The 25,732-nt window shown below is 43.7% G+C and overlaps 1 protein-coding gene across 4 annotated transcripts in view; it reads right to left on the bottom strand.

The window, feature by feature from the left end:
- The window catches only part of LOC120671529 (proteasome activator subunit 4-like), a 35,089-nt gene extending 13,342 nt beyond the window's left edge, over positions 1-21,747 (bottom strand). The window contains exons 1-26 of one of the 4 annotated variants that reach the window (XM_039951893.1): positions 21,382-21,747; positions 18,873-18,975; positions 18,673-18,785; positions 18,473-18,595; positions 13,008-13,109; positions 12,748-12,913; positions 8,617-8,733; positions 6,228-6,295; positions 6,042-6,143; positions 5,735-5,951; positions 5,348-5,575; positions 5,126-5,253; positions 4,908-5,025; positions 4,598-4,813; positions 4,364-4,513; positions 4,188-4,264; positions 3,867-4,084; positions 3,374-3,587; positions 3,212-3,291; positions 3,024-3,141; positions 2,776-2,946; positions 2,213-2,381; positions 2,089-2,132; positions 1,859-1,901; positions 1,603-1,748; positions 119-213 (exon numbers count right to left, since the gene is read on the bottom strand). In XM_039951893.1, coding sequence (XP_039807827.1) covers positions 119-213; positions 1,603-1,748; positions 1,859-1,901; positions 2,089-2,132; positions 2,213-2,381; positions 2,776-2,946; positions 3,024-3,141; positions 3,212-3,291; positions 3,374-3,587; positions 3,867-4,084; positions 4,188-4,264; positions 4,364-4,513; positions 4,598-4,813; positions 4,908-5,025; positions 5,126-5,253; positions 5,348-5,575; positions 5,735-5,951; positions 6,042-6,143; positions 6,228-6,295; positions 8,617-8,733; positions 12,748-12,913; positions 13,008-13,109; positions 18,473-18,595; positions 18,673-18,785; positions 18,873-18,975; positions 21,382-21,542 — 3,487 coding nt within the window. In that variant the 5' untranslated portion in view covers positions 21,543-21,747. Of the gene's footprint in view, positions 1-118; positions 214-1,602; positions 1,749-1,858; positions 1,902-2,088; positions 2,133-2,212; positions 2,382-2,775; positions 2,947-3,023; positions 3,142-3,211; positions 3,292-3,373; positions 3,591-3,866; positions 4,085-4,187; positions 4,265-4,363; positions 4,514-4,597; positions 4,814-4,907; positions 5,026-5,125; positions 5,254-5,347; positions 5,576-5,734; positions 5,952-6,041; positions 6,144-6,227; positions 6,296-8,616; positions 8,734-12,747; positions 12,914-13,007; positions 13,110-18,472; positions 18,596-18,672; positions 18,786-18,872; positions 18,976-21,381 lie in introns of all 4 variants that reach the window. The other 3 variants (XM_039951892.1, XM_039951894.1, XM_039951895.1) reach the window with 3 other exon arrangements.
- Positions 21,748-25,732: the final 3,985 nt, after the last annotated feature.

The raw sequence follows: 25,732 nt of genomic DNA on the forward strand, positions 1-25,732 counted from the left end.
GATGGTCAATTAAAATATTTTCAAAGTTGGCCTTTTCAAACATGATGATAAAGGCATGATGGCCGAAATGTGTTCCATAATAACAAGAAGCTAGAAAGAGGAGACATGCTGTCCATACCAGCAGTCTCTGCCAGCATTTGTGAATATACGCCAGATTCACTTCTGGATGCTAAAATCAGCAGCAGGAGTACTCTGTTGGCCATCAAATTGTACCTGAAATTACCCAGATGCAAGTTTTAAGTATGTATCTATGTTCTATGTTAATGACTACAAGATAGTAAAATTTGATTCAAGTAGATATGTATATATGGTTGATATTACATTATTAAAGGAACAAGTAATAGTTTTTTTTGTGTACCTGTCACTATGAAAATGATATTTGTGTACTATGACTATGAACAATCAGCACAGAAGGTTGTTCTGTACATCCTGCATGTTTTTGGTTGTGCAAATTCAATTCTAGTATTATTTTGCAGTGGACACATCTAACATGCAGACAAGGCCACACAGCATGGCTCCAAGGTAGCAAACAGAGCTTGCCTCACTGAAATGAGATGTATCATCATCAACAACAACAACAACATAGCCTTTTGTCCCAAGCGAGTTGGGGTAGGCTAGAGATGAAACCCAGAAGACACAAAGGTCAACAACAACAACAACAACAACAACAACAACAACATAGGATTGGGACCTAGGGTGCAAAATTCTTTTGCGGTAGAGATAGCAACACAGAGAAAACCTAGTGCACGTTTAGATAGAAATTGGAGTAGGTTTTTATATGTGCTTGGAGCCTTAGATTTTTGGAACACCTAATTTACCCCCCCCCCCCCCTGCCGCCGCCTAGGGTGTCATGGCACCAAAGGCGTCAAGGAAACAAAAAGCTACTGAGCTTCGAGTTCTTTTAAATATGATACGAACAAGGTTATATTGTACTCTTTAATTATTTTCTGTTAGGAGTAATGAAAAATATGTATATCTCGGGTCGCCAGAAAAATAAAACAACAAAATCCTCAGTCACTAGTCATTAACAATTAAGAAAATGGCAAGCACTTTCAAATACCTGTGCTATGCTGTCATATCATGTGGGTAAACAAACAAATAAATAGAAAATTAGACACAACCTTCATTTGTGACCAGGGTTTCCGGCATCCTTATTAGCAAAAAAATGATTATCCAACATATTGCAATGTTTCCAAAAAAATCATGTATGTATTATAAACAAGTATATGTGAACATGCAAAATTTCAATTTCAAATGCCCATGGCATGAGCTTTTTCATTTGTTATCTTCTTCAATTTATTGTTAAATAGCATGACCTGAGATAGATTAAATTCATGACAAATTCGTAAGGAGAACTAGTTTCATGGCATCTATAGGAATTGGGGTATGGTGACTTAATCAATGAAAAGACTCCATAGTGAAAAGAAAGCTCAGCACATAAATTGATGTATGTTGAAAGGTAGAGAACAACAGTAGAAAAGTGAGACAGAATATATACAATTGGGACGACAGAAATCTTAAAATTTCAAGGTAACAAAAAATTTAAGTGCCATATGTCACTACAGTTGGGTTAAATTATGTGAGAATATAAAAATTGCTCACCTCCAATGCAGGCTGTTGCTCTCAAAGCCCAAAGCATTGATTCGACGAACTAAACTGAGAAATCCCGACTTGTCGACGTGACTTTCAGAGTTTTTAAAGAAACTCCTTGATATTCCAGAGAAACGTATATTATACATTACAAAGAGCTGTAAACATCATATACAAAAATCTTCAGTGGCATGTTTATCTAACAATTTCATTTAGTTTATCTCTCCTTTTTTTGACAGAGATTGAGATTTATTTTATTGAAAAGTACCTCAGTAATAGCTTTCTGACACTTCAACGATTCATGGTGAGAGCTACAGAAGAAAGGATTGGAGTTAGTAACATACTGATCAGCTCTCCTGTTTCAACAAAAACAAATTGCACACTTTTCCATTCCCCAATTATCAAATGCTGATTATTTTTGTTAAGTGTGATGTACAACAAAAACATACTCATAGGGCAAAATGTAGAAATGATGTGTAGGAGAAATTTAGAGTCTACCTTCCCAGAATGCCCATGATAAATGAAGAGAGGGAAACGAAATCCTATATGGAAAAATTATGTTAATACTACCACATAATGAAATTAACTTAGGTCTAAAGCATGTAAGTAGTTATACACATACAGTGGTCAAGTGTCTTAAAACAGTCTGTGATGAAAGGATGCTGCAAGAACCAAGCACCACATGTTCAGGAGCTTTCGGGTCGCACAAATTTCCAGTAAGTGTGAGAACACAGTTAGAAATTAGAGAAGGCCAGCGCTTCAACAATTTTGTTAAAGCTCTTCCAGCATACCTGCATAAGAATGTACAGAAACAGAAATAGCATGGCATTACTGGAAGAGAACTACAAGAAAGACCAACAATCATGTGCTGCTCATATCCCGAATGATGTTTCAGACAAAATATAAAGGAATTAAGGTACACCAATTTTCTCGTCAAAGAAAAAAGGTATGCTGATAAAAAAAATATTAGATAGTTTGTAAAACTCGTGTGTTGCAATTGTTCATGGCAACACTCAACTGAAATATGTACCACCTCCAGTCATTTTTATATGACATTAGAGACAAACAATAATGGCTACATGCAGAAATGTCACTTAAATCTGACCGGAGGGAGTACTAAAGCTAAGACATTTCTAACATATAACTAAAGCCAGAGAGAGAGAGAGAGAGAGAGAGAGAGCTTACGAGCGAACAATTTCATAGTTGTGTAGTGAGAGCTCTAAGAGATCATTCATCAAATCAGTCATGAGGCCAGATGGAGATACTTCTGCATTCGTTCTGTATCTGTGATATGATGATTGTGAACATCTCCATGTACTATGCAAGTTTGCTTTGTCGATAAGTGCCCATCTAGGTCTAATGGAAACAAAATTGAGAACTTCAATCACAATCCATATAGAAGAATGAGAATCCGCAAATTCAGACAGGAATACCTCTTTTTTCCTTGAGCATGAAATGGAACAATGAAGTTGCATGGAGGCTCAATTATAGAAGTAGACTCTACTTTCCAAGCTTGAAAATGGCGTGACCATTCTAGATATTCCAAGCTGCCTACAACAGTAAACCATCACATAAACAGGGAAAAATACTCAGCTCGAGTCTTTGAGCTTAGTGAACATACCATAGTTTACCAAAGCATCAATTACGCGCACAACAAGTGCGAGGAGAATACTGTCATCAGTTCTTTCCTTTAATAAGTACCTGTTGATAGAAATGCAATTGTGAAAATAAATACTAAATATTATCACATGATAATTGATTAATCAAGAATTTTAAACTTCACCTGCAAGCTATATGCACAAATTCTGCAGCCTTTTCACGCATTTCTGAGCTGCCAACGGTGCTACCAGCAGATCCTGCTATGAAGAATATGGGCTCCACTTCCTGCGACCTCCCATCTTTATATGATGGGCGCATTTCTGGCAAGCAAGACATGACACCATGCAATGAAGACAAGATGCGTAATAGAGTTACTTTTAGGTGCTCCTTCTCATCTCCTGCTAAAAGAAAAATAAATTATAAGTAGACTCCTGAGCAAATAACCAAATACTAAAAAGAGGATAACATAGCAATGTTGACCGCATAATTTTTTTTAGCCTACCCCAACTTGCTTGGGAAAAAAGGTTATGTTGTTGTTGTTGTTGTTTTTTTTTGTGTGTGTGTGGGGGGGGGGGGGGGGGGGGGCTTAAATATGAGATATGAAATACTGATTTCTCCCCAAACGAGTAATCAAACAGCAAGAAAACTGAATGTAAATGGCCAGAAACCATAAATACCTGTCTCAGAATGAAGTTTTGTCTGACAAATACTCAAAAGATCATCTAAAGCTGACTGGAAATGAAATTGTAGTAATTCGTTTGCAAAAGAAAGTTCATCTTGACTGGGATCATGCCACTTTGGAGGGAAATTAAGCATTTCAACCTCCCTATCCTGATGAGCCTTTGCACAGCCCCATGGTTCAATAATATTACCAATAGGCTGACAAGTGAATGGCCTACAAATTTTATAAAAAAAAACCAGGATAATATATATGTTATTGGGTAAACAATTTATAGATCAAATGACGAAACCATCAGGTGAACAAGATGTAAACATACTTGTACTGATCTATTGGATAATAGGAAACCAAATTTCCTAGCAGAGAGCGAAGGAGATGATCCCCAGCTCCATTGACCTAGTCATTCAGAAGGAAAGCAAATTTTTCATCTAAAAAAGTATAAAATATTACAGGAGTCGGGAATACTATATGTCCAAATGTATGAAAAAGTATAACCTTCCATGAAGGGGCCTGGAACGCAGACGTTATTATATGGTTTAATTCTTCCTTATAATTGAGTAACACGGGACCAGCATAACTGATGGCTATGGCCAAAACCCTCAGATAGTAGTCTAATGCTGTTTCCAAGGCAGGAGAAAGTGCAGCCTGCATATCATCAAATAGAAGTGGTGTGTAACACATGGAATAGCTCAAGTAATACCGACATAGACATTATATATTTGAACAGACCTTTTTAGACGTTTTATCAGGAACTGCTCTTCCAACATAACCTGGTTTTGGGGTGCCCTCAAAGGAGGACATGATATTCATTAAGATTGGTTTAAAAAGATGGACTGAAGCCTCCTCAGGATATGAATATACGCAGGCACAACAAAGAAGCCCAACTTCTGAAGTAGCACCAGGGAGGATATTTGCATTAACAAACTTGGCAATTCTCTTCAGGGACTGTCAATTGCAAATGAAGGAAACACGTGCGTGATTGGAAATACATATTTACTGGACAAGGAAGTGTAGCAACATTTAGATAAGGATGCGATACCTGATCAAATAAGGGTTTTGATAACTTCCCAAGAAGAATTTCAAGCATGCAGAAGTAATATGAGCCATCCTTAGAAAGAAAAGTCCCTGACGTGAATGAGGTTTGGTAACCCTCATTACTGCAATATCCAAATGAGATAATGTTGGTACAATGCTGTATTGCTGTGACAAGTATCTCAACAGTAAAATAACTTTCATATGCAAACCTTTACAGCTTACATTGGACTACTTGATTCCAAATTTTGAAGCACAGAAAACAGCCGGGAAAAGAACTCATCTAGCCAGTGCGATAAAGTGGTAGATTGGAGAAATGCAGGCACATCATCATTAGCACCAACTGTAGCTAGCTAGATGCACCATAGGATATTAGGATGGTTAGTATAACAGTACTCTTTAACACAAATCAGCATTGCAAAAGAAAAGGTAAAAGACAAGACTTACATTTGAAAATATGGAACCAATTAACTGCATTGTAGCTACAGTTTTGGGTGGATCGTTGGCATCCATGCCAAGTAATGCATTTGAAAGGGAAGTGGTAATAAGATCGCTGAATGAGTCGACAGCACAGCTATCATCAGACTGGGATGAAAATAAAGAACACAGAAGAAGAGCACGTCCAGAAAATGCGACAGATGTGACAGCATTCTTCAATTGATGGGTAGCTGTAGTCTGTTAGAGAACAATTGAAATAATTAGCAAGTAACTTAAGTATGTTCTTGAAAGAGCACACCAATTGAAAACTAAACAGATTGCAGGACTTTCATAAGTCAACTACAGAAAAAATATATATGACAAAATGAATGTCAATGCATGTGGTGTTAAACTTACTGTTTCTAAAGCTAGTTGGAAGTTTGTTGCGACAAACGGAAGCACAAGGGTTGGCTCAACATAAGACAGGATGGAAGTTGCAATGGAAACTGTTTCAGCAAGAGAATTATCTTTGCTGTACTGACCACGATCCAGTAACTTCAAGATAACTTTGATAAAAATAACCATTTCTTCCTTTCCAAGACAAGGCGGATCATGTTCCTCAACCGTTGCATCACTAAAGTGTATATATTGAAACACATGGACTGCAGTCAATAAGATGAAGATGTTTTTAAGCTACTCATGCAAGTAAAAATTGATCCCTTACACTTGTTCATGTTGAAGGCGTTTTTCAAAGTAAACAACAAGATGCAGCAGGAACCGCTCCAATGAGTAGGTCCATTGACCCCCATTTGATGGATGATAGAACCTAAAAACCGTAAGTAATCAAGTTAAAACAAAATGAATTGCCACTGCATCAAGCTCAAATAAGATCGAAGGTCAGAAGGCATACTGTTCCAAAAAATTAATGAGCTTCTCAAAATACTCAAATGCTAAACTTTTAGGCTTCAAAAGGTATACCTGCAAAATGTAGAAACAAAAATGGATGATTCCTTTCTTGCTTTAGTTGAACAATGCAAGGTGTAACAATTATGAAGTAACATAAATATATCATCTCCTTGGTTCATTTGCCAAGCTGTTTTATATGGATATACAGGACTGTTGCTGTATATGTGAGCCCATGTATAGAGGCCTATCTAGAGGCCCATGTATAGGATCTATATATCTCACCCTTCTAAGGTTTGGAGGAATACAATCTATTATTCTCTCCTACATGGTATCATTAGCCTAGATCCTCTCCCTCTCCTCCCTCCCCTACCCCAGCCGCCGCCGCCGCCGCCGGCAACCATGGCCGGCCGCCGGCCGCCGGGGCCCCCTCCTCTCTCCTCCGCCCCTCCCCTTCCCTCCTCTTCCTCTACTGGAGCCATAACCGCTGCCTCCTCTGCGCTGGGCGCCTGGTCGCCGGCCGGATCTGCCGCGCCCCGATCTGCGCCGCCAGCCGCCGCCGCTGCCGGCCCTTGGCGAGGCCCGGCCGCCGCGGGGGGGTTCACTCAGCGACCTGGTGTGGACTATGATGAGACCTTCAGCCCAGTGGTGAAGCCTACTACTGTGCGCACGGTCCTCTCGCTTGCGCTCTCGCGCTCCTGGCCTGTGCACCAGCTGGACGTGAAGAATGCGTTTCTTCACGACACTCTGTCAAAGACTGTCAACTGCTCTTAGCCAGCGGGATTTGTGGACTCGAGTCGTCCGGATATGGTCTGCCGGCTCAACAAGTCTCTCTATGGTCTGAAGCTGGCTCCTCGGGCTTGGTACTCTCGGTTCGCCACGTTCTTGCTGACATTGGGGTTCACCGAGGCCAAGGCTGACACGTCTCTCTTCATCTACCGCCGTGGGGATGAGACTGCATATCTGCTGCTCTATGTCGATGACATTGTGCTCACAGCCTCCAGTCAGCAGTTGTTTCAGAGTGTCATCTCCTCTCTGCAGCAGGAGTTTGCTATGAAGGATCTGGGTCAGCTCCACCACTTCTTGGGCGTCACTGTTGAGCCTCGCCCGTTTGGTCTTCTCCTTCACCAGCGGAAGTACGCACTCGATATTCTAGAGCGGGCTGGGATGACTGATTGCAAGCCCTGCTCCACTCCTGTCGACACTTAGGCGAAGCTGTCTGCTGATCTGGGTGATCCGGTGGCTGATCCTACTGCCTACCAGAGTCTGGCTGGCGCTTTGCAGTACCTCACCTTCACCAGGCCGGACCTCACCTACGCTGTTCAGCAGGTCTGTCTCCATATGCATGATCCCCGAGAGTCACACCTTGTTGCGATGAAGCGTCTCCTCCGCTACGTCCGTGGCACTGTGGACCTCGGCCTGGTGCTTCACCGCTCGTCCTTTGCTGAGCTGGTGGTCAACACCGACGCTGACTGGGCTGGCTGCCCGGACACTTGTCGCTCCACTTCCGGCTACGCCGTCTTCCTGGGCAGCAACCTGGTCTCCTGGTCGTCCAAGCGGCAGCCGGTCGTCTCCCGCTCCAGTGCTGAGGCGGAGTACCGTGCTGTCGCTAACGGCGTGGCGGAGGCGTCCTGGCTACGACAGCTCTTGGCGGAGCTCCACAGCCCGCTCGCCAAGATCACGCTCGTCTACTGCGACAACGTGAGCGCCGTGTATCTCTCCACCAACCCCGTCCAACATCAGCGGACGAAGCATGTGGAGATCGACCGACACTTCGTGCGCGACAGAGTTGCCATCGGCGATGTTCGGGTACTCCATTTCACGACTACCTCCCAGTTTGCTGATATCTTCACCAAGGGGCTGCCCTCCTCGACCTTCTTGGAGTTTCGCTCCAGCCTCAATGTAGCCGGTGGCTAGTTGTAGCTGCCGGGGGGGTGTTATTTGCCCATTGTACTCTATTTGTACTCTCTTCTTGTCCAGTCTTGAACACCGCTGCGCCGGTTGTTCAGACTTCGGGGGGTGTTGGCTTTCTTGTTGTCCAGTCTTGAACACCGCTGCGCCGGTAGTTCAGACAGCGGGGGGGTGTTGGTGTATATATGAGCCCATGTATAGAGGCCCATGTATAGGATCTATATATTCCACCGTTCTAGGGTTTGGAGGAATACAATCTATTATTCTCTCCTACAAGGACTAACAATTTTATCAGTGGAGTATTAGAAAATTTTAACAGGCTACAGACTGAATCAAGCATCCTTATTAAACTGGAGCCGTTACTGATCAGTATATATTCTGCCTATACCAAGGCATCAGAGATTCAGAGGCAAAAATACATAAGTACCATGAGCCAATCGGATAAAAATAAATAAGAGCTGCCTTAAAGGAAGTCAATGACTTACAATAGATTTTGCAATTGCCTTGGCAGGTGTTCTTGTCTTACTGGAAAATAAAAATCTCGTGTTCCCAGGAACCACCACTGGAAAGGGGTATGACCCGTTCCCACTTGATATAGGAACCTAGACATGCAGAAAGAGATATGCAAATGATTTGGTAACAAAAAAAGAATCTAATCCTCCAACCTTTTGCACAACTCAAAGTAGTTACCTATTACCAAATAATTGTATTTTAAATACATCAATTGAATATCATAACATGCATTTTTCTATTGTATCAACTATGTTCATTTACTAAGAAATACACAAGAAAATACCTTTTATGATAAGTTTAACATAGGGTGTGTTTAGTTCACTTTGCATTTTTGCGTTTTTAGAAGGGAATCTTCAATATTTGAAGTATTAAATGTAGACTAATCACAAAACTAATTACAGATCTCGTCTGTAAACTACGAGACGAATCTAATGAGCCTAATTAATCCATCATTAGAGCTTGTTTACTGTAGCATTACTGTAGCATTTTAGTGTCTAATCACGTCCTGGTTAGGCTCATTAGATTCGTCTCGCGATTTACAGTCCATTTGTGTAATGCGATTTATTTTTTTACTACATTTAGTACATCATGCAAGCGATTTACAAAAATTTTGCATTTTGCGTTTTGGGCCGCGTTTGGTTTCAAAATTCCAAATTCCAAATTTTTTTCCCGGCACTTGCATGGAGACTTAAATCTAGACGAAATAAAAAACGCATCGCGACTGCTGTCTGTAAATGGCGAGACGAATCTAATGAATCTAATTAGGCTGTAATTAGATGCTAAATTGCTACAGTAATGCTACAGTAAACAACCTCTAATGACAGATTAATTAGGCTCATTAGATTCGTCTCGCGATTTACAGATGAGTTCTGTAATTATTTTTGTAATTAGTCTATATTTAGTACTTCAAATGTAGAAAGATGCTTTTTCAAAATTTTTACAGGAGGCAACCAAACACGGCCTTGGAATCTAAACAAGGCCATAGTGTAAAAACAGTGGACAAATATTGCGGAAATTTTGATAGCTCCACCAAAGCATTGTATAAACCTCGATGTTTCAAATAACACATTATAGTGCTGGTATTGCGGACATGGTTGGGTAGACACTACACGGGGACCAATTTTAGCTCTCATCCACAAATGCAACAGGGGATAATTTTAGCTCTTATTTGCAAAGCACTTTTCTAGAGAAAAAATCCCTATATAACACTGGATAAAATTCTGATTCCCTACATAGCACTGGAAATTTTGCTCCGTTATTTGACACCAAAACTTATCTTCTATTCCTTTTTCAACACCTCTGTTAGATCCGTCAGCTACTTCCGTTAAAATTCAGTCTCATGCATGTCACAGATTTGGTTTGTGACCAAATTAGCCCAGAGAATTCTGCTCGGCCCGACTCATCCCAAGTTCCCGACACATACATGCAGCGGCTGGCGGCAGTGCAGGTGTGAGGATGGTGCAGAGCGCAGCCCGCTCGGCATCCGCCGCCAGTTCTTGCAACGTGTGTCCACGGCTCCGGGGTCAAGCTTTTCCGCCTCGTCACGAGGAGCTGCAAGAGCGGGAGTCGCACCTAGCGGCTATGGCCCGCCTCGTCGAGCACCTACACAACCAGCAGGTCCATGGCCGCTTGCCCATGCGTGTGGAGGTGGAGGATGAGTGGATGACGGCTCATCGCCTCATCAAGATCCCCAAGATCTGCTAGCTGCAGACACTCAACGCGGCGCTCGCCCATGAGGGCGTCGTCCTCCTCATGCCACCCATGCAGTGCTCGCTCGTCTGGTCGCAGCCGCTGACGCCACGTTGGTCTTCGGCGCACGGCAATTGGATGGCGGCGTCTGCGTGCTGGAGGCCCATTTGCAAGCCCGCGTCGTCGAGAAAGGGCAGCCTCAAATCAGACTGAGAGTAATCGACATCGACCACCGCTTAAATCCACCTTGCTGCTCATAAATCAAGCACCATGTACAAAATCAAGTTGCCAGCCACATTATTGAATATCAATTCCAACTTTAATTGAGCTTGATCTCGACAGAATGGGTGAAGCCAGTGACCTGGAGGTCAGCAAGTATGAGCCGTGCAGGAAAGAGTATCTGGCAGAGGTGCATAGCGATCGGATAACATCTGTGAGAGGTGCATACGAGGGGCAAAAATGTCTCAGATTGGACTTAACAACCAAGCTAACGGAAGTGCCAAGGTAAGGAAGGCAAAAATTTCTAGTGCCATATTGGGAACCAGATTTTTATCCGGTGCTATATAAGGAATTCTTTCACTTTTCTATGGTGGCAATGCTATGCGGAGGAGCATTACCACAGCAGAAATATCGCAGATTCTTATTTGGCCATTACTGCATATTTGATAGTTCCAGTGAATGGTCCTACCATATATCCTTAAACAATCAATACTATTTGGAAAGAAGATTCACAAAAAAACACAAAGTTGGCTACATGCAAGTGCAAAACACATGAAAACTAAAGAATGATCATTGGGATACACAAAGGAATTATTCTATGAGATTCATGAAGGAATTATTCTATGAGGTTGGACATCATGTTAAAAGTCCTTCAAAAGTCATCTGGAACAATCCACTCTAAAGAATTATAATACGAACTCTGGAGGTTCATCCTGTTTCTAAGGGCTACATAGTTAATTTTCCCACATGATTTAATACCTTCAAACTTCAAATTTCCTCCATTTTTCCTATGTTCAAAAGGAGATTAATAGTTTGAAAACTTTTAGCAAAAGACATGGACTACAAAGAACAATCCTATAAGAAAGAAAAGGAATGCTCCGCCTTTCCTCATATGGCCTCCTACAATAATCTTCCTTTCCAATTTATGCATGTGAACTCATTAACATCTTTATCTCAACTGGTTGGGGAGACCGGTGAGGAAATCAGGCTTTGGTTTCAGGTGGGATCGCAGAGGCTTGGTGAACAGCATTGCTAAAGTTCCCACATCAGTAGTAGTTTATGACATCTGTCACTTAGATTGCATCATGTTTCGTTCTTTTATTTGGTTGTTTCTAGTTTCTTTAGCATAAGCCTGTAAATTGTTCATGTAATGGCAAGCGCCTCACAGGTCACAGCAGCTCGTATTGTATTAGTTTCTGAAATATTTACTGCTTAATGAAAAAGATAAGCAGCTCTCCTGCAGATTCTCGAAATAGTGCATGTGAACTCATATCCCTTATATTACGGTTCACTTGCCAACCTTCATATACCTTTTTCCCACTATTTCTCTTTGAACATATTTTGTAAATTTTCTACCCAGCTGTTATGTTTCGAGAAAGCTACAAAAATAGAATTGAAGGTACTACTTGTTTTCAGAGAATTTCACAAAGCATGGCACTGACATGCATTTGTCTGATATTATCTTGGGGCTTTGAAATAAAAATTATTACTTTTCTACTTTACTTTTGATGTTTAATTTAAGATAGAAACTTTTTATTGCATATATGGCCAATCATACTATGCCATATGCATGGCTGCTACAGAGACACTCTGCCACTGCATTTCCACTACTGCTATGTAATCTCTATCACTGCACATGAGATAAAATTCCGATGGAAACTAACAAGAAAATCTCAAGAAATTTCAAACTAATACCTGCTTCATTTTTACAAGAATAAAATAAATTTCTTTCCTTAGGCCTTGTTCAGTTACACATGGATTTATTCCAAACCGGGAATGATAGTGATAGGAATAATAAAAGACTCGTGATAGGTATAACAAGAGACCGGGATTTATTCCGGGTCGGAAACTAGTTGCAACAAAATAGACACATAATAGTACAACAAGAGAGCGGGATTGATTCCACACCTCTTACTCATAGATTGATTCCCGGTCTCTTATTGTACCTATCATGAAACTATTTTATTGCAATTAGATTCTAACCCGGAATATATCCTGGTCTCTTGCTATACCTATCATGAGTCTATTATTGTCTCTATCATTCCTTTCCCGAAATAAATCCATGTGTAACTGAACAAGGCCTTAAGAAAGTTGACCAATGGAAAAAAGAAGTCGTGGCAAGATATTTAAGATTCTATCCAAATATTGTCCACTCTGTGAGTCTGCTCAAGAATAAACTGAAAGAAGTAACATACCTCAAACATGTTCAAGTATCTTGTGAATAACAACGGCAAAAAATCATCCCAGTTCACTGATCTAAAATTTTTTATACAGCGTGCTATGATGGAAGCCCATTGAATATCCCAGAAGTTACAATTTGTGACAGAATCCCATATGTCAAGGCATTGTGCAATCCAATCACTGCAACATAGCAAAATTATTTGAAATATAAAGTACAATGATGCACAACTACAGAAAGAGAGAAGGGAGCTTATCCACTAAATATGTGATTTACATCGTAAAGTGATCCTGATTCCTTGAGTTCGCAGAAAGAAACAGCCTGAGGAATCCAACACCTTCAAATGCTGAATTATGCCATGGATTATCCAGCATGGGCCTGTAGTTCCAGTACAGTATAAGGTAAGGTATTTCAATGTTTGCAGCCCTTTGAGACAGGATGAAATAGACACTGAATACATGCAATTAGCACATAAGAAATGTATATCCAATCTTTAATTTTTTTTTTTTACATATGCACTACATTCATTGCAAAAATTAAACACATAATTCCAATGTTGTTCCATGTATCTTGTCCATCTTCCTTCTTTGATGTTCAAAATGTAGCACCTGTTGGGTATAATAGTCATAATAGTCAAGGGTAGTATTGTAATTAGGGATGGCAATTGCAGCCGCGGATACGGGGACCCGCGGATTTCAGACCCGGTGGATGCGGGTGCGATTCTCGACTTTCACCCGCGGATGAACCCGCACCCGCACCATACCTAAACTCTGGCCTAGATAACATTTTGGCCCAGCCCATTTATCCAACAAATAAATACCTAGATGTAACCCTAACTTCCATTTTCCAATCCCCACCCGTGCCTCATCTCAGCCGCCACACACAGGCAGGAGGCAGCCCGCAGGCTGCAAGCTTCAGCCGCCTGCTCCATCCCCAAACCAGACCCCATCCCGGCGGCCGGCCGCCGGTGGCCCAGGCGGCAGGCCGTGGGCGCCCAGCCCTCGTGTCCCCAGCTGGCAGCCTGCGCCTACACCTCACGGCCTGACCAGAGCCCCTCCCCCTTCCTCGCCACTTCGGTCTTGCCCACTGGTTGCTTCATCTGCTGTCGCAGGCTTGCAACCGGCTACCGGGATTGTGATTTGTGACTTTGAACTTATAGATTGACTGTTAGTTTGCTCTTATTACTTTGAAAATGTATTGTTTGACTATTCAAATTTGAGGGATTTGTGCATTTTTATTATAGCTGTTGCCAAACCCGCGAGCACCCGAAACCCAACGGGTGCAGGTGCGGATGCAGAAATGCACCCGCGGGTCTACCTGCGGACGGCTTTTCCCCAACCCGCGGGTTTGCCTGCAGGCGGGTTTTAGCCAAACCCACATCCGCATCCGCGAGTGCCATCCCTAATTGTAATTTCCTATTTTAGGGTTTGGGGTGCCTCATGTACTATGTACTGCCTTTGGGCCTATCTCAATATAGACATCCAGTTCATTCTCTCCTCTTCCTCTTATATCGTAACATGGTATCACACCTAAGGTTGAACTCTCAGATCCGATAGACACTCTTTGCTCCGTTGCTGCCCCTAGGAGCATCGATCTGCTCCTGGGGGTGGCAATCTATGCAGCACGGATACGGATACGTGTATCGGTATCGGGCCGATACGGATACGCGGATACGTCATTTTTCCCAAAAATCCGATACGTGGATACGTTTTAATATTTTTAGAAACAAATAATATTATATATTAATTAAATAAAAAAACCAGCAATCCAACGTAAAACTCCACTACAACACCACCCACCTCCTTAGGGCAGCTCCAGTGTTGATCCCAATCGAACAAAGAGCGAAATAGCAGTCGATTTATACACTGCAGTAGTCGACCAAATGTAAATAACCCCACTAAACTAGACAATACGGCCCAGCCCAGTCCACCATTGCCTTATCTACGACTCCCCCGTCCCCTCACTAGCCAGACCGACCCTCCTTTCCCCCACCTCCCCACGATCCCGTTCGGCCGCCGCCCCCAGCGCCTCCTCCTCGCGTCTGGCCGCCGCCGTCCGTCTGCCCCCTCGACCTCGGGTCCGGCCGCCGCTGCCCTTCCACCCCGTCCACCCCGGCGCCTCCCTCTGTTCCTCCTCCCCCGCCGCCCTCTACTCCTCCTCACCCCTCAGCTCGCGCGCCTCCCTCGCCGCGCTCGCCTGCCTCTGCGGCGCTGGCCCACACGCCGGAGCCGGTTGAGCTCGAGCGGATCGGGCGCCGGCGGCGGCCAGGCGCGGCGGAACCGGCCGGGCTCGAGCGGATCGGACGCCGGTGGCGGCCAGGCGCGGAGGCCGCTCTCCCTCCCTCCCCCTACAAGCGGGGGCCAGGCGCGGCAGCGGCCAACTCCTCCTCCGCAGCCGCCATGGCCGACGCCTCCCATCCGCCACCTCGAGAGCCGGCGCGCGTGGCCGGCTGGCCGCGGGTGGGGAGGGCGGAGCGTCGCGGATCCGGCTCCGGCTCCGGCTCCCCTGCTCCTCCCTCGCGGCGGCGGATCCGGCGCCGGCTCCCCTCCCCTGCTCCTCCCTCGCGGCGGCGGATCCGGCGCTAAGCTCCTCCCCTGCTCCTTTAGGTGGGCTGTAACTGGGCCGTATCCTACCAAATACGTATCGAATCTGAGGTTTCCCGGCCCAATACGGCCCAGCTCGCGGATACGTCCAGGATACGTATCGGCGGCGTATCCGCGGCGTATCCGTGTCGGATACGCGATACGCCATCAGAGCCATGTATCCGTGTTTCTGAGGTGGCAATCTCCTCCAGTAGCTCCAAACCCATTTTTTTAGTAGCTGCGTTGTTAGCAATTCAATGGTTACTCTCATGAATGAGAGGATGACACTCGAGCTGGGGAAGTTTTCTGGTTTTTCTTCATTTACACTCACAATGCCATGCCATCCAACGGGAGGGGAGGCAACACATTTATACACAGCTGCAGGGCAGCCAACACTGAGGCATATTCTACTCCTAGTCTAAGATGCCAAATGAAAGGACTAACTGTTGTCCTATCTAGATGCTAAAGCAGTCTAAGATGCTGTCCTCTAGGGCAGCAATGGTGCTAGTGCGTGCTGCAGAAAATGAGATGCTGCAGCCCCACACAGGACTACAAGTACAGCCCCACAAAGACCACAAGTACAGAGACTTATTCCCTTCATGCGTCATAGCAGCAATAGCAGAAGCAAGATTTTGTCGCGGATCTCCATCGCAGCCCGCTGTCGTCCATCCGCTCGCGAGAGGGGAGCAGCAGCCCCTGCCCGTCATGGATTTGTCGCCGTCGTCCACACCGCCGTCTGTCACGGCCTCCCCGCGAATCTCCATCGCCGTCAGCCCCTTTATCTCCGCCCGTTCCCATTTCCGCCAGCCGTCTTCGTCCTCGCGGTTGGCGCAGCCCGACGCTGCCGCCGTCCACTCAGCCCGCTTGAGCTACATGCTTACTCGGATTCCACTTGGGCGAGTGATCCCTCCGATCGCCGTTCTGTGACCGGCTATTGCATACTTCTTGGTTCTTCTCCTCTTACATGGAAGTCCAAGAAGTAGGTAGCTGTCTCTCGGTCCAGTACAGAGGCTGAACTTCGCGCACTTGCCACCACTACTTCTGAGATCGTATGGCTTCGGTGGTTGTTGGCTGATTTTGGCATCTCTTATGATGCTCCCACTCCTCTTCTTTGTGACAATACTGGAGCTATACAAATTGCCAATGATCCTGTGAAACATGAGCTTACAAAGCATATCAGTGTTGATGCTTCCTTTACTCGGTCTCATTGTCATTAGAAAACAATTGCTCTTCAGTATGTGTCTTCTGAATTGCAACCGGCAGATTTCTTCACTAAAGCACAAACTCGAGAGCAACATCGGTTATACTTGATCAAACTGAGTTGTTCAGATCCTCCATTCCCACCTTGAGTTTGAGGGGGGTGTTAAAGGTGTTACAGTATATCAAAGGCCCATATACACTAAAGGCCCATATGGCCCATGTTGGCTCTATATAGACTCTCCATCCCTAATGGCAGATTGCCTTCTCTAATCCCCAAGGTTAGTAACAGTTTTATGGTTAGCTGAATCCCGTCGATTTAGCTAATCACATCATTATTGTTGGTGCGGCAATGCCATCTTGGTCCCTTTCGGAGCCGTTTTGCTCCACATCATGATCAATGGTCGTTTATTTATCGTCATCATCATGTCATCTTCCTGCTTGCATCTTGCAGCAGTGATCTCTCTATCCTCTCTTTGACTGGTTTGACACATCTCACTATTATTGTCAAGTTCAAAGTCTCCAAAACAAGGTCCATGTTTGAAGAGTCGACATACTGGTTTGTGAAGACTCGGGCTATTTGCTTAAGTACGGTTGTGAAGGCAATACCCTCTTGTGGAGGAGATCATCTACAGCGACATGTTCAAGAGTTGCACGCTTCGACGACATCTTTGATTTTGGATTTTGGATGTATCATTTTCATTTTATTGAGTCTAGTGCTTAGTATCAACTCTCCAAATGCAACACCATTGCATTCACGTAGCATTTGAGAGGGGGTGTTAAGGGTATAATAGTCATGATAGTCAAGGCTAGTATTGTAATTTCCTATTCTAGGGTTTGGGGTGCCTCATATACTATATATTGCCCTTTGGGCCTATCTCAATATAGACATCCAGTTCATTCTCTCATCTTCCTCTTATATTGTAACAGCACCAACTAACAATATGTAACATTTTAGTTCTCTTCACCTACTTGCATTCCCAAATGGCCAAATTGCTCCTCATTGCACTGCTCAAGTACCCTTACAATGAAGGAATCAGATATTTGCTCACAATGTGAGGTGAGGATTTTTTTTATTCACATGCTTGGACCTTGATGTTTGTGTGCTACGACCATTAGTTCCATGTCAGCTACATCATCAATCATCAGTTCCATGTCAGCTATGACTATTAGCTAATGGATTAAAAGGTTAGCTTGCCTAATTACACGAACATAAGTGTCATACTTGGCAAGTTTAAGGACCCGCAAGAATTCAGATAAAAATGCAAAATTACATTCTTTGTAGGGAGTTCTTGTGCAGCTCACACCAAAAGGAACATAATACTCTTTGATGCTGGGTAAAATTTAACCAAATATTCCTAGTGCACGCTCTTTCTAGGATATCTGGTTAGTGTTGGAAGGGTTTGACACCAACGTTAAATATCTACGAGAGCTTTTTAAAGACGATTGGTACAGGCTTTTTATCTATTGCACTACAGGTGATTAGATACCTTTGTTATTGCAAACTCATAATAAAAGTAAAATGAATACTCTGTTCCAAAATGTAGGTTTTAGTTTTTCCTAAGTCAAAAGTTTTCTAATTTTGACAAGTTTATAGAAAAATTAAGGTGAAGGGGAAGGAATTCCTCAGTTTGAAGCCTGTGTACCAATCTAGAATACCAAACAACATATTTCGCAGTGCATTTAATGTAACAAATTTGATGTTGTAGACATTGGTGCATTTTTCTATAAGCTTGGTCAAAGTTACAGATGTTGGTGCATTTTGGAATGGAGGGACAATATGTCACGCACATGCTTAGTCAATTAAGCTGTGATTCTGTCCAGCCAAACACTGCATTGGCTTTTAGAGAGTCGATAACACGGATCATTAAAAAAGTAAAACCAGCAAAGCAGTTTTAAAAATATGACTGCTAGAATGAAGTATAGATTCGTGCTTAATTTGTCAAATAGAAGCTGCCAAACCTGAACTCTGACCAAATCTCAGTGGCTGCACCTTCAGGAAAGAAGTTCCTAGATGCACGCACCAAGGAGGTGACAGTTTCAAAGTGTTGCTTCCTTACTTTCCAGCCCTCAGGCCCCATGTTTCTGAAACAGACATGACATTCGCTCAGATATTTTGTCATTCTTTCATTGTTGGAGAATGTGTCCTGGTCAAACTTTACCTCTTGAAATGAGTCTTTATCAATGTATCATACAACGGCCACCATTGCACATCAAGTAAAAGCCTCTTCCTGTGCTTTCTTAAAAGCCTGATGAGCAAACCTCCCCATTTAATCTGATTATCATCCATTTAACAAAAAAAATGTGTCAACAAAGAGCAAACAGATCTCAACTATCCATATACAGATCATTAATTACTTACCTGGACAACTAACTTGTTCTGAGATGCATGAAATATCTCCAACCCAAGCTTTACAAGATCTTGTACATCCACAGGAGAAATATCACTCTTCGCTTTAATAAAACTATACCATTCAAAAAACAAACACCAACATTAATACATCCTCAAACTCTGTAAATCACATCATTTACAAATTCCATGGTAATTAGAGGCTTAGAGCAAGCGTAAAAGAACAAACGTTTCTATAAATCATATACAACTGTTTTATCAACTGTCCTGCAACAGAAATATGATGAATGTTTCCTATTATAGCATTACATAAATTAAACATTAAAGTGATTGAATGTATCCAATTGTCACAAAAAAAGGGCGTACCCAGTGCCGTAGGCTTCCCGCACTGTGACTAACATCTGAACGCATCATGTGTGTAAAAGGCCACAAAATTTGGTTCAGGTGAATTCAAGCCGAAGAGATATAAGGCTACATATATAAATATTTGCAAACAATCCTCAAAAGCATCTAGAAATGATTTATGATTGTTTCACTTATCTGCGTCCCTTTGAATCAGATCCATCAATCACTCAAGAGGGTTTGCACAAGACACACAGTAGATCAAAAAGAAATTAACCAATCAACTATCACAAATTAAAGAGAGTTAAAAATAATACTCAAAGCGTTGTTGAAAAATGCTACAGTACAAGGATTTGGTCAATAAATTGCCACTGAAAAGGGGGCAAATCACAATGTACTACATTGGTTTATTTCCATTTTTTATAAACCAACAACAACAACAACAACATAGCCATTTTTTAAACCAAAGTTCCTTTTTTTCTGCTTTTCTTAATGCCAAATATTAAAATCGTCTTAGCATCTTCTCTAATTCCAGCAACAAATGTCATTTCAAGAAGTAATCAATGTTCACATGACATGCAAGGCATTACTAGTACCTACTGCTCCATATCCATGCAGCCAACTTCTGGCTGTACACAGTGGCTTTTTATTTAATGGGGGTGTACACAGTGCCTTGGCAGAAAGGCCTGCTGCTATAAGTGGAGAGAATGGACTTGTTGTTCACTTGAAATGTGCCACTTTCACTCCCATTATCATATCATTTCAATCAACAAATAGCAAAAGACTTCCCACTCCACTAGGGATGGAGGTCTGTTTTTTTCTTCTTATCGAACATGCAGGAACCCGTACAACACGCAGGAAGAAAAAAGGGGCAAGAACCCTTACAAAACCCACACACACTCATGCCAATGAGTCTCACATAAACCAGCGTGCCTTTTCAAACAAAGAAACGACCCCAGCACATACTCAACGCTCATTCGGCACCAGGGCTAGAAGATGAGTAATACCTCGAGCCCCAGCCAAACCCCAACAATGCAGCTCCTCACTAGCAAGCAACAAGGCTATGTGTTTCAGTTGCTCAGAAAGCAGTAGCGCATAAGAGTTTGCCAAACCAAAACTACAAGTATTTAGTTTGGATCATACCCCATTAACCCTGGGAGCCTGGATTAAGCAGACTGCATCAACTTAGTTGTGCTTTGCAACCATTTTCAGCCCTGGATGGAGTCACAGTGTACAACAATAAGCTTTTTCCATAAAACTATAGAGTCTGAGTCATGTTCAGCAGGATCTAGAAGAGGCCTAGAGAAGGTCCGGTCACTTTACTATAAGAAAATTGGAGGGTGTGGTGAAATTGAAAAATGCCACAAAACTGGCATACTATCAACTTTATAGTGCCATTTTACTGACCAAATTCTTCAGGGTGGCATTTCATACAAAAGCACAATCTATTGCGATCTATTTTCTGGAGAACAATTTCCCAAAAATACAACATATTTTTATGAAACAAAATTCAAATATACACAACAAACACACAGCAGTTCATTTGACTGTATGGTGAATCTAACGACAGTTCAGCATAGTTCTGAATTCTGACAATTGCAATAAACTGAATTCCACAGTTCGGTCAAAAATACACCTCGCAGACATGAGAAAACTAACCATCAAGAGAGTTCTCTTGAATCACTCGCTCGCTGTCATAATTCTCAATGTGGAGCATGGTTCAGGAAAGCACTTGCAGAATACGTAAATTTAACAGAAAAACAGGCATAGCAGCAGCGTTTTGAAGGCGTCGCCTAGGCGTACAGGCAGACCCAGCTCGCCTTTGGTCACCTTGTCACCTTTAGATCACTGCATAGGAGGTATGAACTACCAAAACTACAAAACAGAGCACCAGAGAGTTGAGATAGCGATTACCTCAACCCGAAATTCCCTCTACACAAACGCGATCGTACCAAGCAGAAATAAGCACCCAGACCCAGCACACGCATTGACAATACTACCAGCCGAATTCCGCACTCCCTTTCCGCTACTTGACAAACCGGATTGCTAACTCAACAGCACTCCAGGCAGCACCAGTCGGAGCAGGTCGTACCCGCACGCCGAAAGCGTAAAACGAGACCTCAGAAGCAATCGAGCCGCAGCGCGGGAAGAGGGGGTGAGAGTTGGAGTGGGCAATTACAGGTCGAACACGGAGATCCACTTGAGCGTGGCGTAGGCGGAGTCGGGGTCGCCGGGCCGCCACGCGTCGGCGGCCGCCCGCACCGCGGCCGCGAACGCCGCCGCCTCCCCGCGCGCCGCGGCGGCCACCGGCGGCGGCAACCACGCGTTGTAGAGGTGCATCTTCGAATCCCCCTCGGACCCCCTCCCTCTCTGACTCTTGAGTCTAAGCGGAGATGGATGGGCAAGTGGTAGGTTTGGGGAGGCAGGGCCGGCGGGCGCGGGGCATTTATAGGTGGGCGATTTCTTTCTTCGCCTCCAAGACGAGGGGCGTCCAGCCGTGGAGACGACGACGACTGGGAGGGAGGGAGGGAGACTTGGCGGCCGGTGCTCTACTCCGGTGGTGTTATCGGGATCGCACGCCTCGTATGGGGCGGGGAGCGGGGGTGGAGCAGAGGGAGGGTGGGCTCGGTGCACGGTGGACTGGGACGGTTAGGCTCGGGCCGAGCCGTACGGATCACGGGGATCTCTGCTGCTTTGGTTGATGCGACGGCGATGCACGCACGTGCCGAGCAGATTCTCACGGGCATCGCAGCCCGTCGAGATGCCGATGCTCAAAAATCTTTATCTTTGGCCTTAGTTGCAAAATTTAAAATTTCAAAATTATCACATCAAAAAAAAGCTTACATTCATAGAGTATGAAATCTAGATGAAATAAAAAATAAATTTCATAGTTTGTTTGTAAAATGTAAATTGAGACGAATCTAACGAGCCTAATAGAATGTAATTAGACACTAAATTGCTACAGTAATTGCTACCGTAATTATGTGTACCTACTGATGGATTAATTAGTTTTAAATTCGTCTCGTACTTTAAAAACGAGTTTTGTAGTTAGTTTGTGATTAGTCTATATTTAATATTTCAAATATGCAAAGATAACAAGATTTTTATTTTTATTTATTTTTAAAGCAAGTATTGTTTTCTTAATTCATTTTAGGCTTGGGTCGGATTTTTTTATCGTGGGCCGAACTCCACGGTCCGCAGCCCTTTTTTTTTTCTATTTTTTCCCACGCACGCACGTTACCTATCGGCCGATGTTCTTCGTCTTCCGGCGGCAACGCCTCACGCGCCTGCATCCGCCGCCACCAGTCCACCACCACCCCTCACCGCCCGTGCATACGCTGTCTCGTCGGCCAGAGGTCTCAGCTTCCCGTGACCACCACCGGTGGGCAGTACATTCAGTTCCTGAACGTCGTGCCGAGCTGGTGGCAGTTCGGCACGGCCTCCCCATCAACATTAATTCAGTGCGTGCTCTTGATTTTGATGGAGCCTTTCAATGCACTTGTGCTATTGCGAGATGACATCAGGGTTGTCGGAGCTCACGATGGGAACTCTCCAGGGCCACCCGCGGGAGGCGCCCATAGCTCGGCAGCTGCTAGAGCTCGTTGCAGTTGAGCACGCCGTACTTCGCCCACGCCATTGGCCCCTCCGTCCTCAGGGTCAGCGTCCAGGTGGTCACGTTGTAGGCGAAGCAGGAGCGTTCGCTCGAGGTTTTGCCATGACCGCCGAAGCAGGAGCGGGGAGCGACGCTGATCAACCTCACCGCGTGGGCCCCGGACCTGGCGTGCGGTGCCACCGGCAGCAAGCACCTCCCTTTGGAATCGAAAAAAACGGAGGCATCGATCTACTGCGTGTCAGGATCAAGGTACGCATTGACTAGGAATAATAGAGGTCCTTGTCAATTCAGAATCGATATGCTCTTGTTCCCGAATAAGTAGCAGGGGTCCAGGGATCGGAATTGTTTTCAATCAAAGGCATTTGAAATTGCAGTCAGGCCTCTCCGACGTGTTTCCGCAGCGAAGCTCCTCGCCGTCCTGGAAAATCCTCGCCATCCACGAATGCTCAACTTTGCAACCTCTTGTTGGCACAACTGCCATCACGTGCAACTCGGAGATCCCCTCCATCGTGCCCTGCAAACAGCACACAAGGTTTGTAGTAGATTAGTATTGCCCCGCAACCAGCACACAAGTCTGTATATTTGTAGTCTTCCTATAGGATTATGCCCGTGTGTTGCTACGGTCGATAAAAATATTCATAACAATACATAGATCATAGGCAACAAAAAGTACACTACTACAAAAACGTTGATTTGTCCCGGTTGGGAAACCCCTGTTATCCCGATTTCCCAACCGGGAACGCCAGTCCGGGACAAAAGAGGGTGCCCTTTTGTCCCGGGTCTAGCAACCTGGACAAAAGAGGACCTTTTGTCCCGGTTGGTAACACTAACCGGGACAAAAGATGCTGCCAGCGCCCACGTGGTTGGCGCACCCTTTTATCCCGGTTGGTGTTACCAACCGGGACAAAATGTCCCCTTTTTTCTGTTTTTCTTTTCTCAATTCTTTTTCTATTTCAATTATACTTTTGCATTTCAATTAAACTTATGTATTGGAATTCAGTGTGTATGATATCCACTAATATATACATATATATATAGTTACTTATATAATATTTGTCCTAGATAGTTTTCATATATAAATTAATTCACTTATATATATGTATACACGTATCTATACATGTGGCCTACTCGAGTTACTCGAGTTGTGCCCTTCTCTCCAGAAGGACAACGATCACCCCCACCGGCGCCACTCCCTCCAGCTGCTGAAGCCATATTTTACTGAAAAATACCTTTATTTTCCACAAAATTATAAATTCTTACCAATACAATGCAAAAATTATTTACTATTATAATTACAATGATCAGATTAATAACTCTTGCAAATAACAATGAAATCATATAAAAAACGAAATGTATCATTAATCCTCAAGAAATCTCTAATTAATTGAAAGAAATCTCTATAACTTCTAATTACTTTGACACCCTTCGGTTCCAGGAGTACACTCTTTTCAATATCCAGAAACCCTCTAGAAGAAAAATAAACATTTATTTCTGAAAATGTATATGTCAGTAACCTCGACCCTGCGGTGATGACACTGCCTTTCGGGGGGACACAGTGCGGTACAAGGATGTCACCAATCGGCCAGTCGCAGCACCAACATTTACGATTAATAGGCACAACACTTGGCACAGGCAGCGTGCTCGTTGATATGCTCTCAGTACAACAACGGCCATGCTGACTGCGTCAAATGCTGTCTTCTTATCAATCGGAAGTGCTGGATGGAGATTCGCGACGTCCTTATAGCGCATCGTTTATCCCCGAAAGGTAGTGCCATCACCGTTGGATGGAGATTAATGACGTATACTTGTTCCGAAATAAAGATTTTTTTAGCTTCTAGAAGGTTTCAATGTGAGCCTGAATAAATACATCACTAGAGTGTCAAAATAATCCATTCATAATACAAAAAATTCTAATATACTCATTTCATTAATTCATTCATGAATACAAAAATCAACTATCCACAATATGATCATATATACAAGTACATCACATGAAGTGTCTACACTCATTCTAAAAATTTCTACTATCCACATACTCATCTAAATCTAAAAGAAAATCACACCTACATATGCAATCTAGCTAAATGTCTAAGAAATGAGCTAGCTACATATTTTCTCTATTTCTAAAGCATGAAATGAGCTATACAAGTCAAGGAAGAAGAGAAAAAACAAGCCCCAAACCTTTAGCGCCGATGGATGGACGGGGAATCAAAGATCTTCACAAACGTGGTGAAGAAATGAGCAAGAACTCCTCTCTCCCGAGCCAAGAACAGCAAGAAACAAGTGAGCTGAATGGCTCGGGCGGGGGGAGAGGGAAGGGGATAAGGGGGCCAAGGCCTATTGTCCCGGTTGGAGGCTCTAACCGGGACAAAAGTCCCCCCCTTTGTCCTGGTTGGTGTCTCCAACCGGGACAAAAGTCCCCTGTCCCCCCGCTGGCCCGGCTAGCCGTTGGACCCGGGACAAAAGCCACCTATTGTCCCGGGCCCAAAGGCTGCCGGGACAAATGGCCTGGAACAAAGGCATATTCTGTAGTAGTGGTATTTATCAAGTCTATGATATCAACATGTAAGCAAATTAATCAACAGTGCCAAAATACATACAATTAAGTGCCAATTCTAAAAGATGGGGTAGCCTAACCTTGCTGGACCTTAATTATTCAGCTGCCCGAGGTGGACCTTAATTATTCAGCTGCCCGCGCGTGGTAATGGACCGCGGCCCTAGTGGCTTCTTCATAATTCATATGGCTTCTTCATAATTCATGTTAGCTCAAAATTGTATAGGATTAGAACCCGGCTCTTAAACAATCTAAGTCAAAATTTAAGGCCCTTTACCACTGCTCTACGTGACAGCATACAAGTTCTCCTTTGTTCATACATATCAGGTTCCAATCAAATGCCAAAATATAGACAACTAAGTG

The sequence above is a fragment of the Panicum virgatum genome, chromosome 4N, assembly GCF_016808335.1.
Source record: "Panicum virgatum strain AP13 chromosome 4N, P.virgatum_v5, whole genome shotgun sequence".
Taxonomy (NCBI): Eukaryota; Viridiplantae; Streptophyta; class Magnoliopsida; order Poales; family Poaceae; genus Panicum; species Panicum virgatum.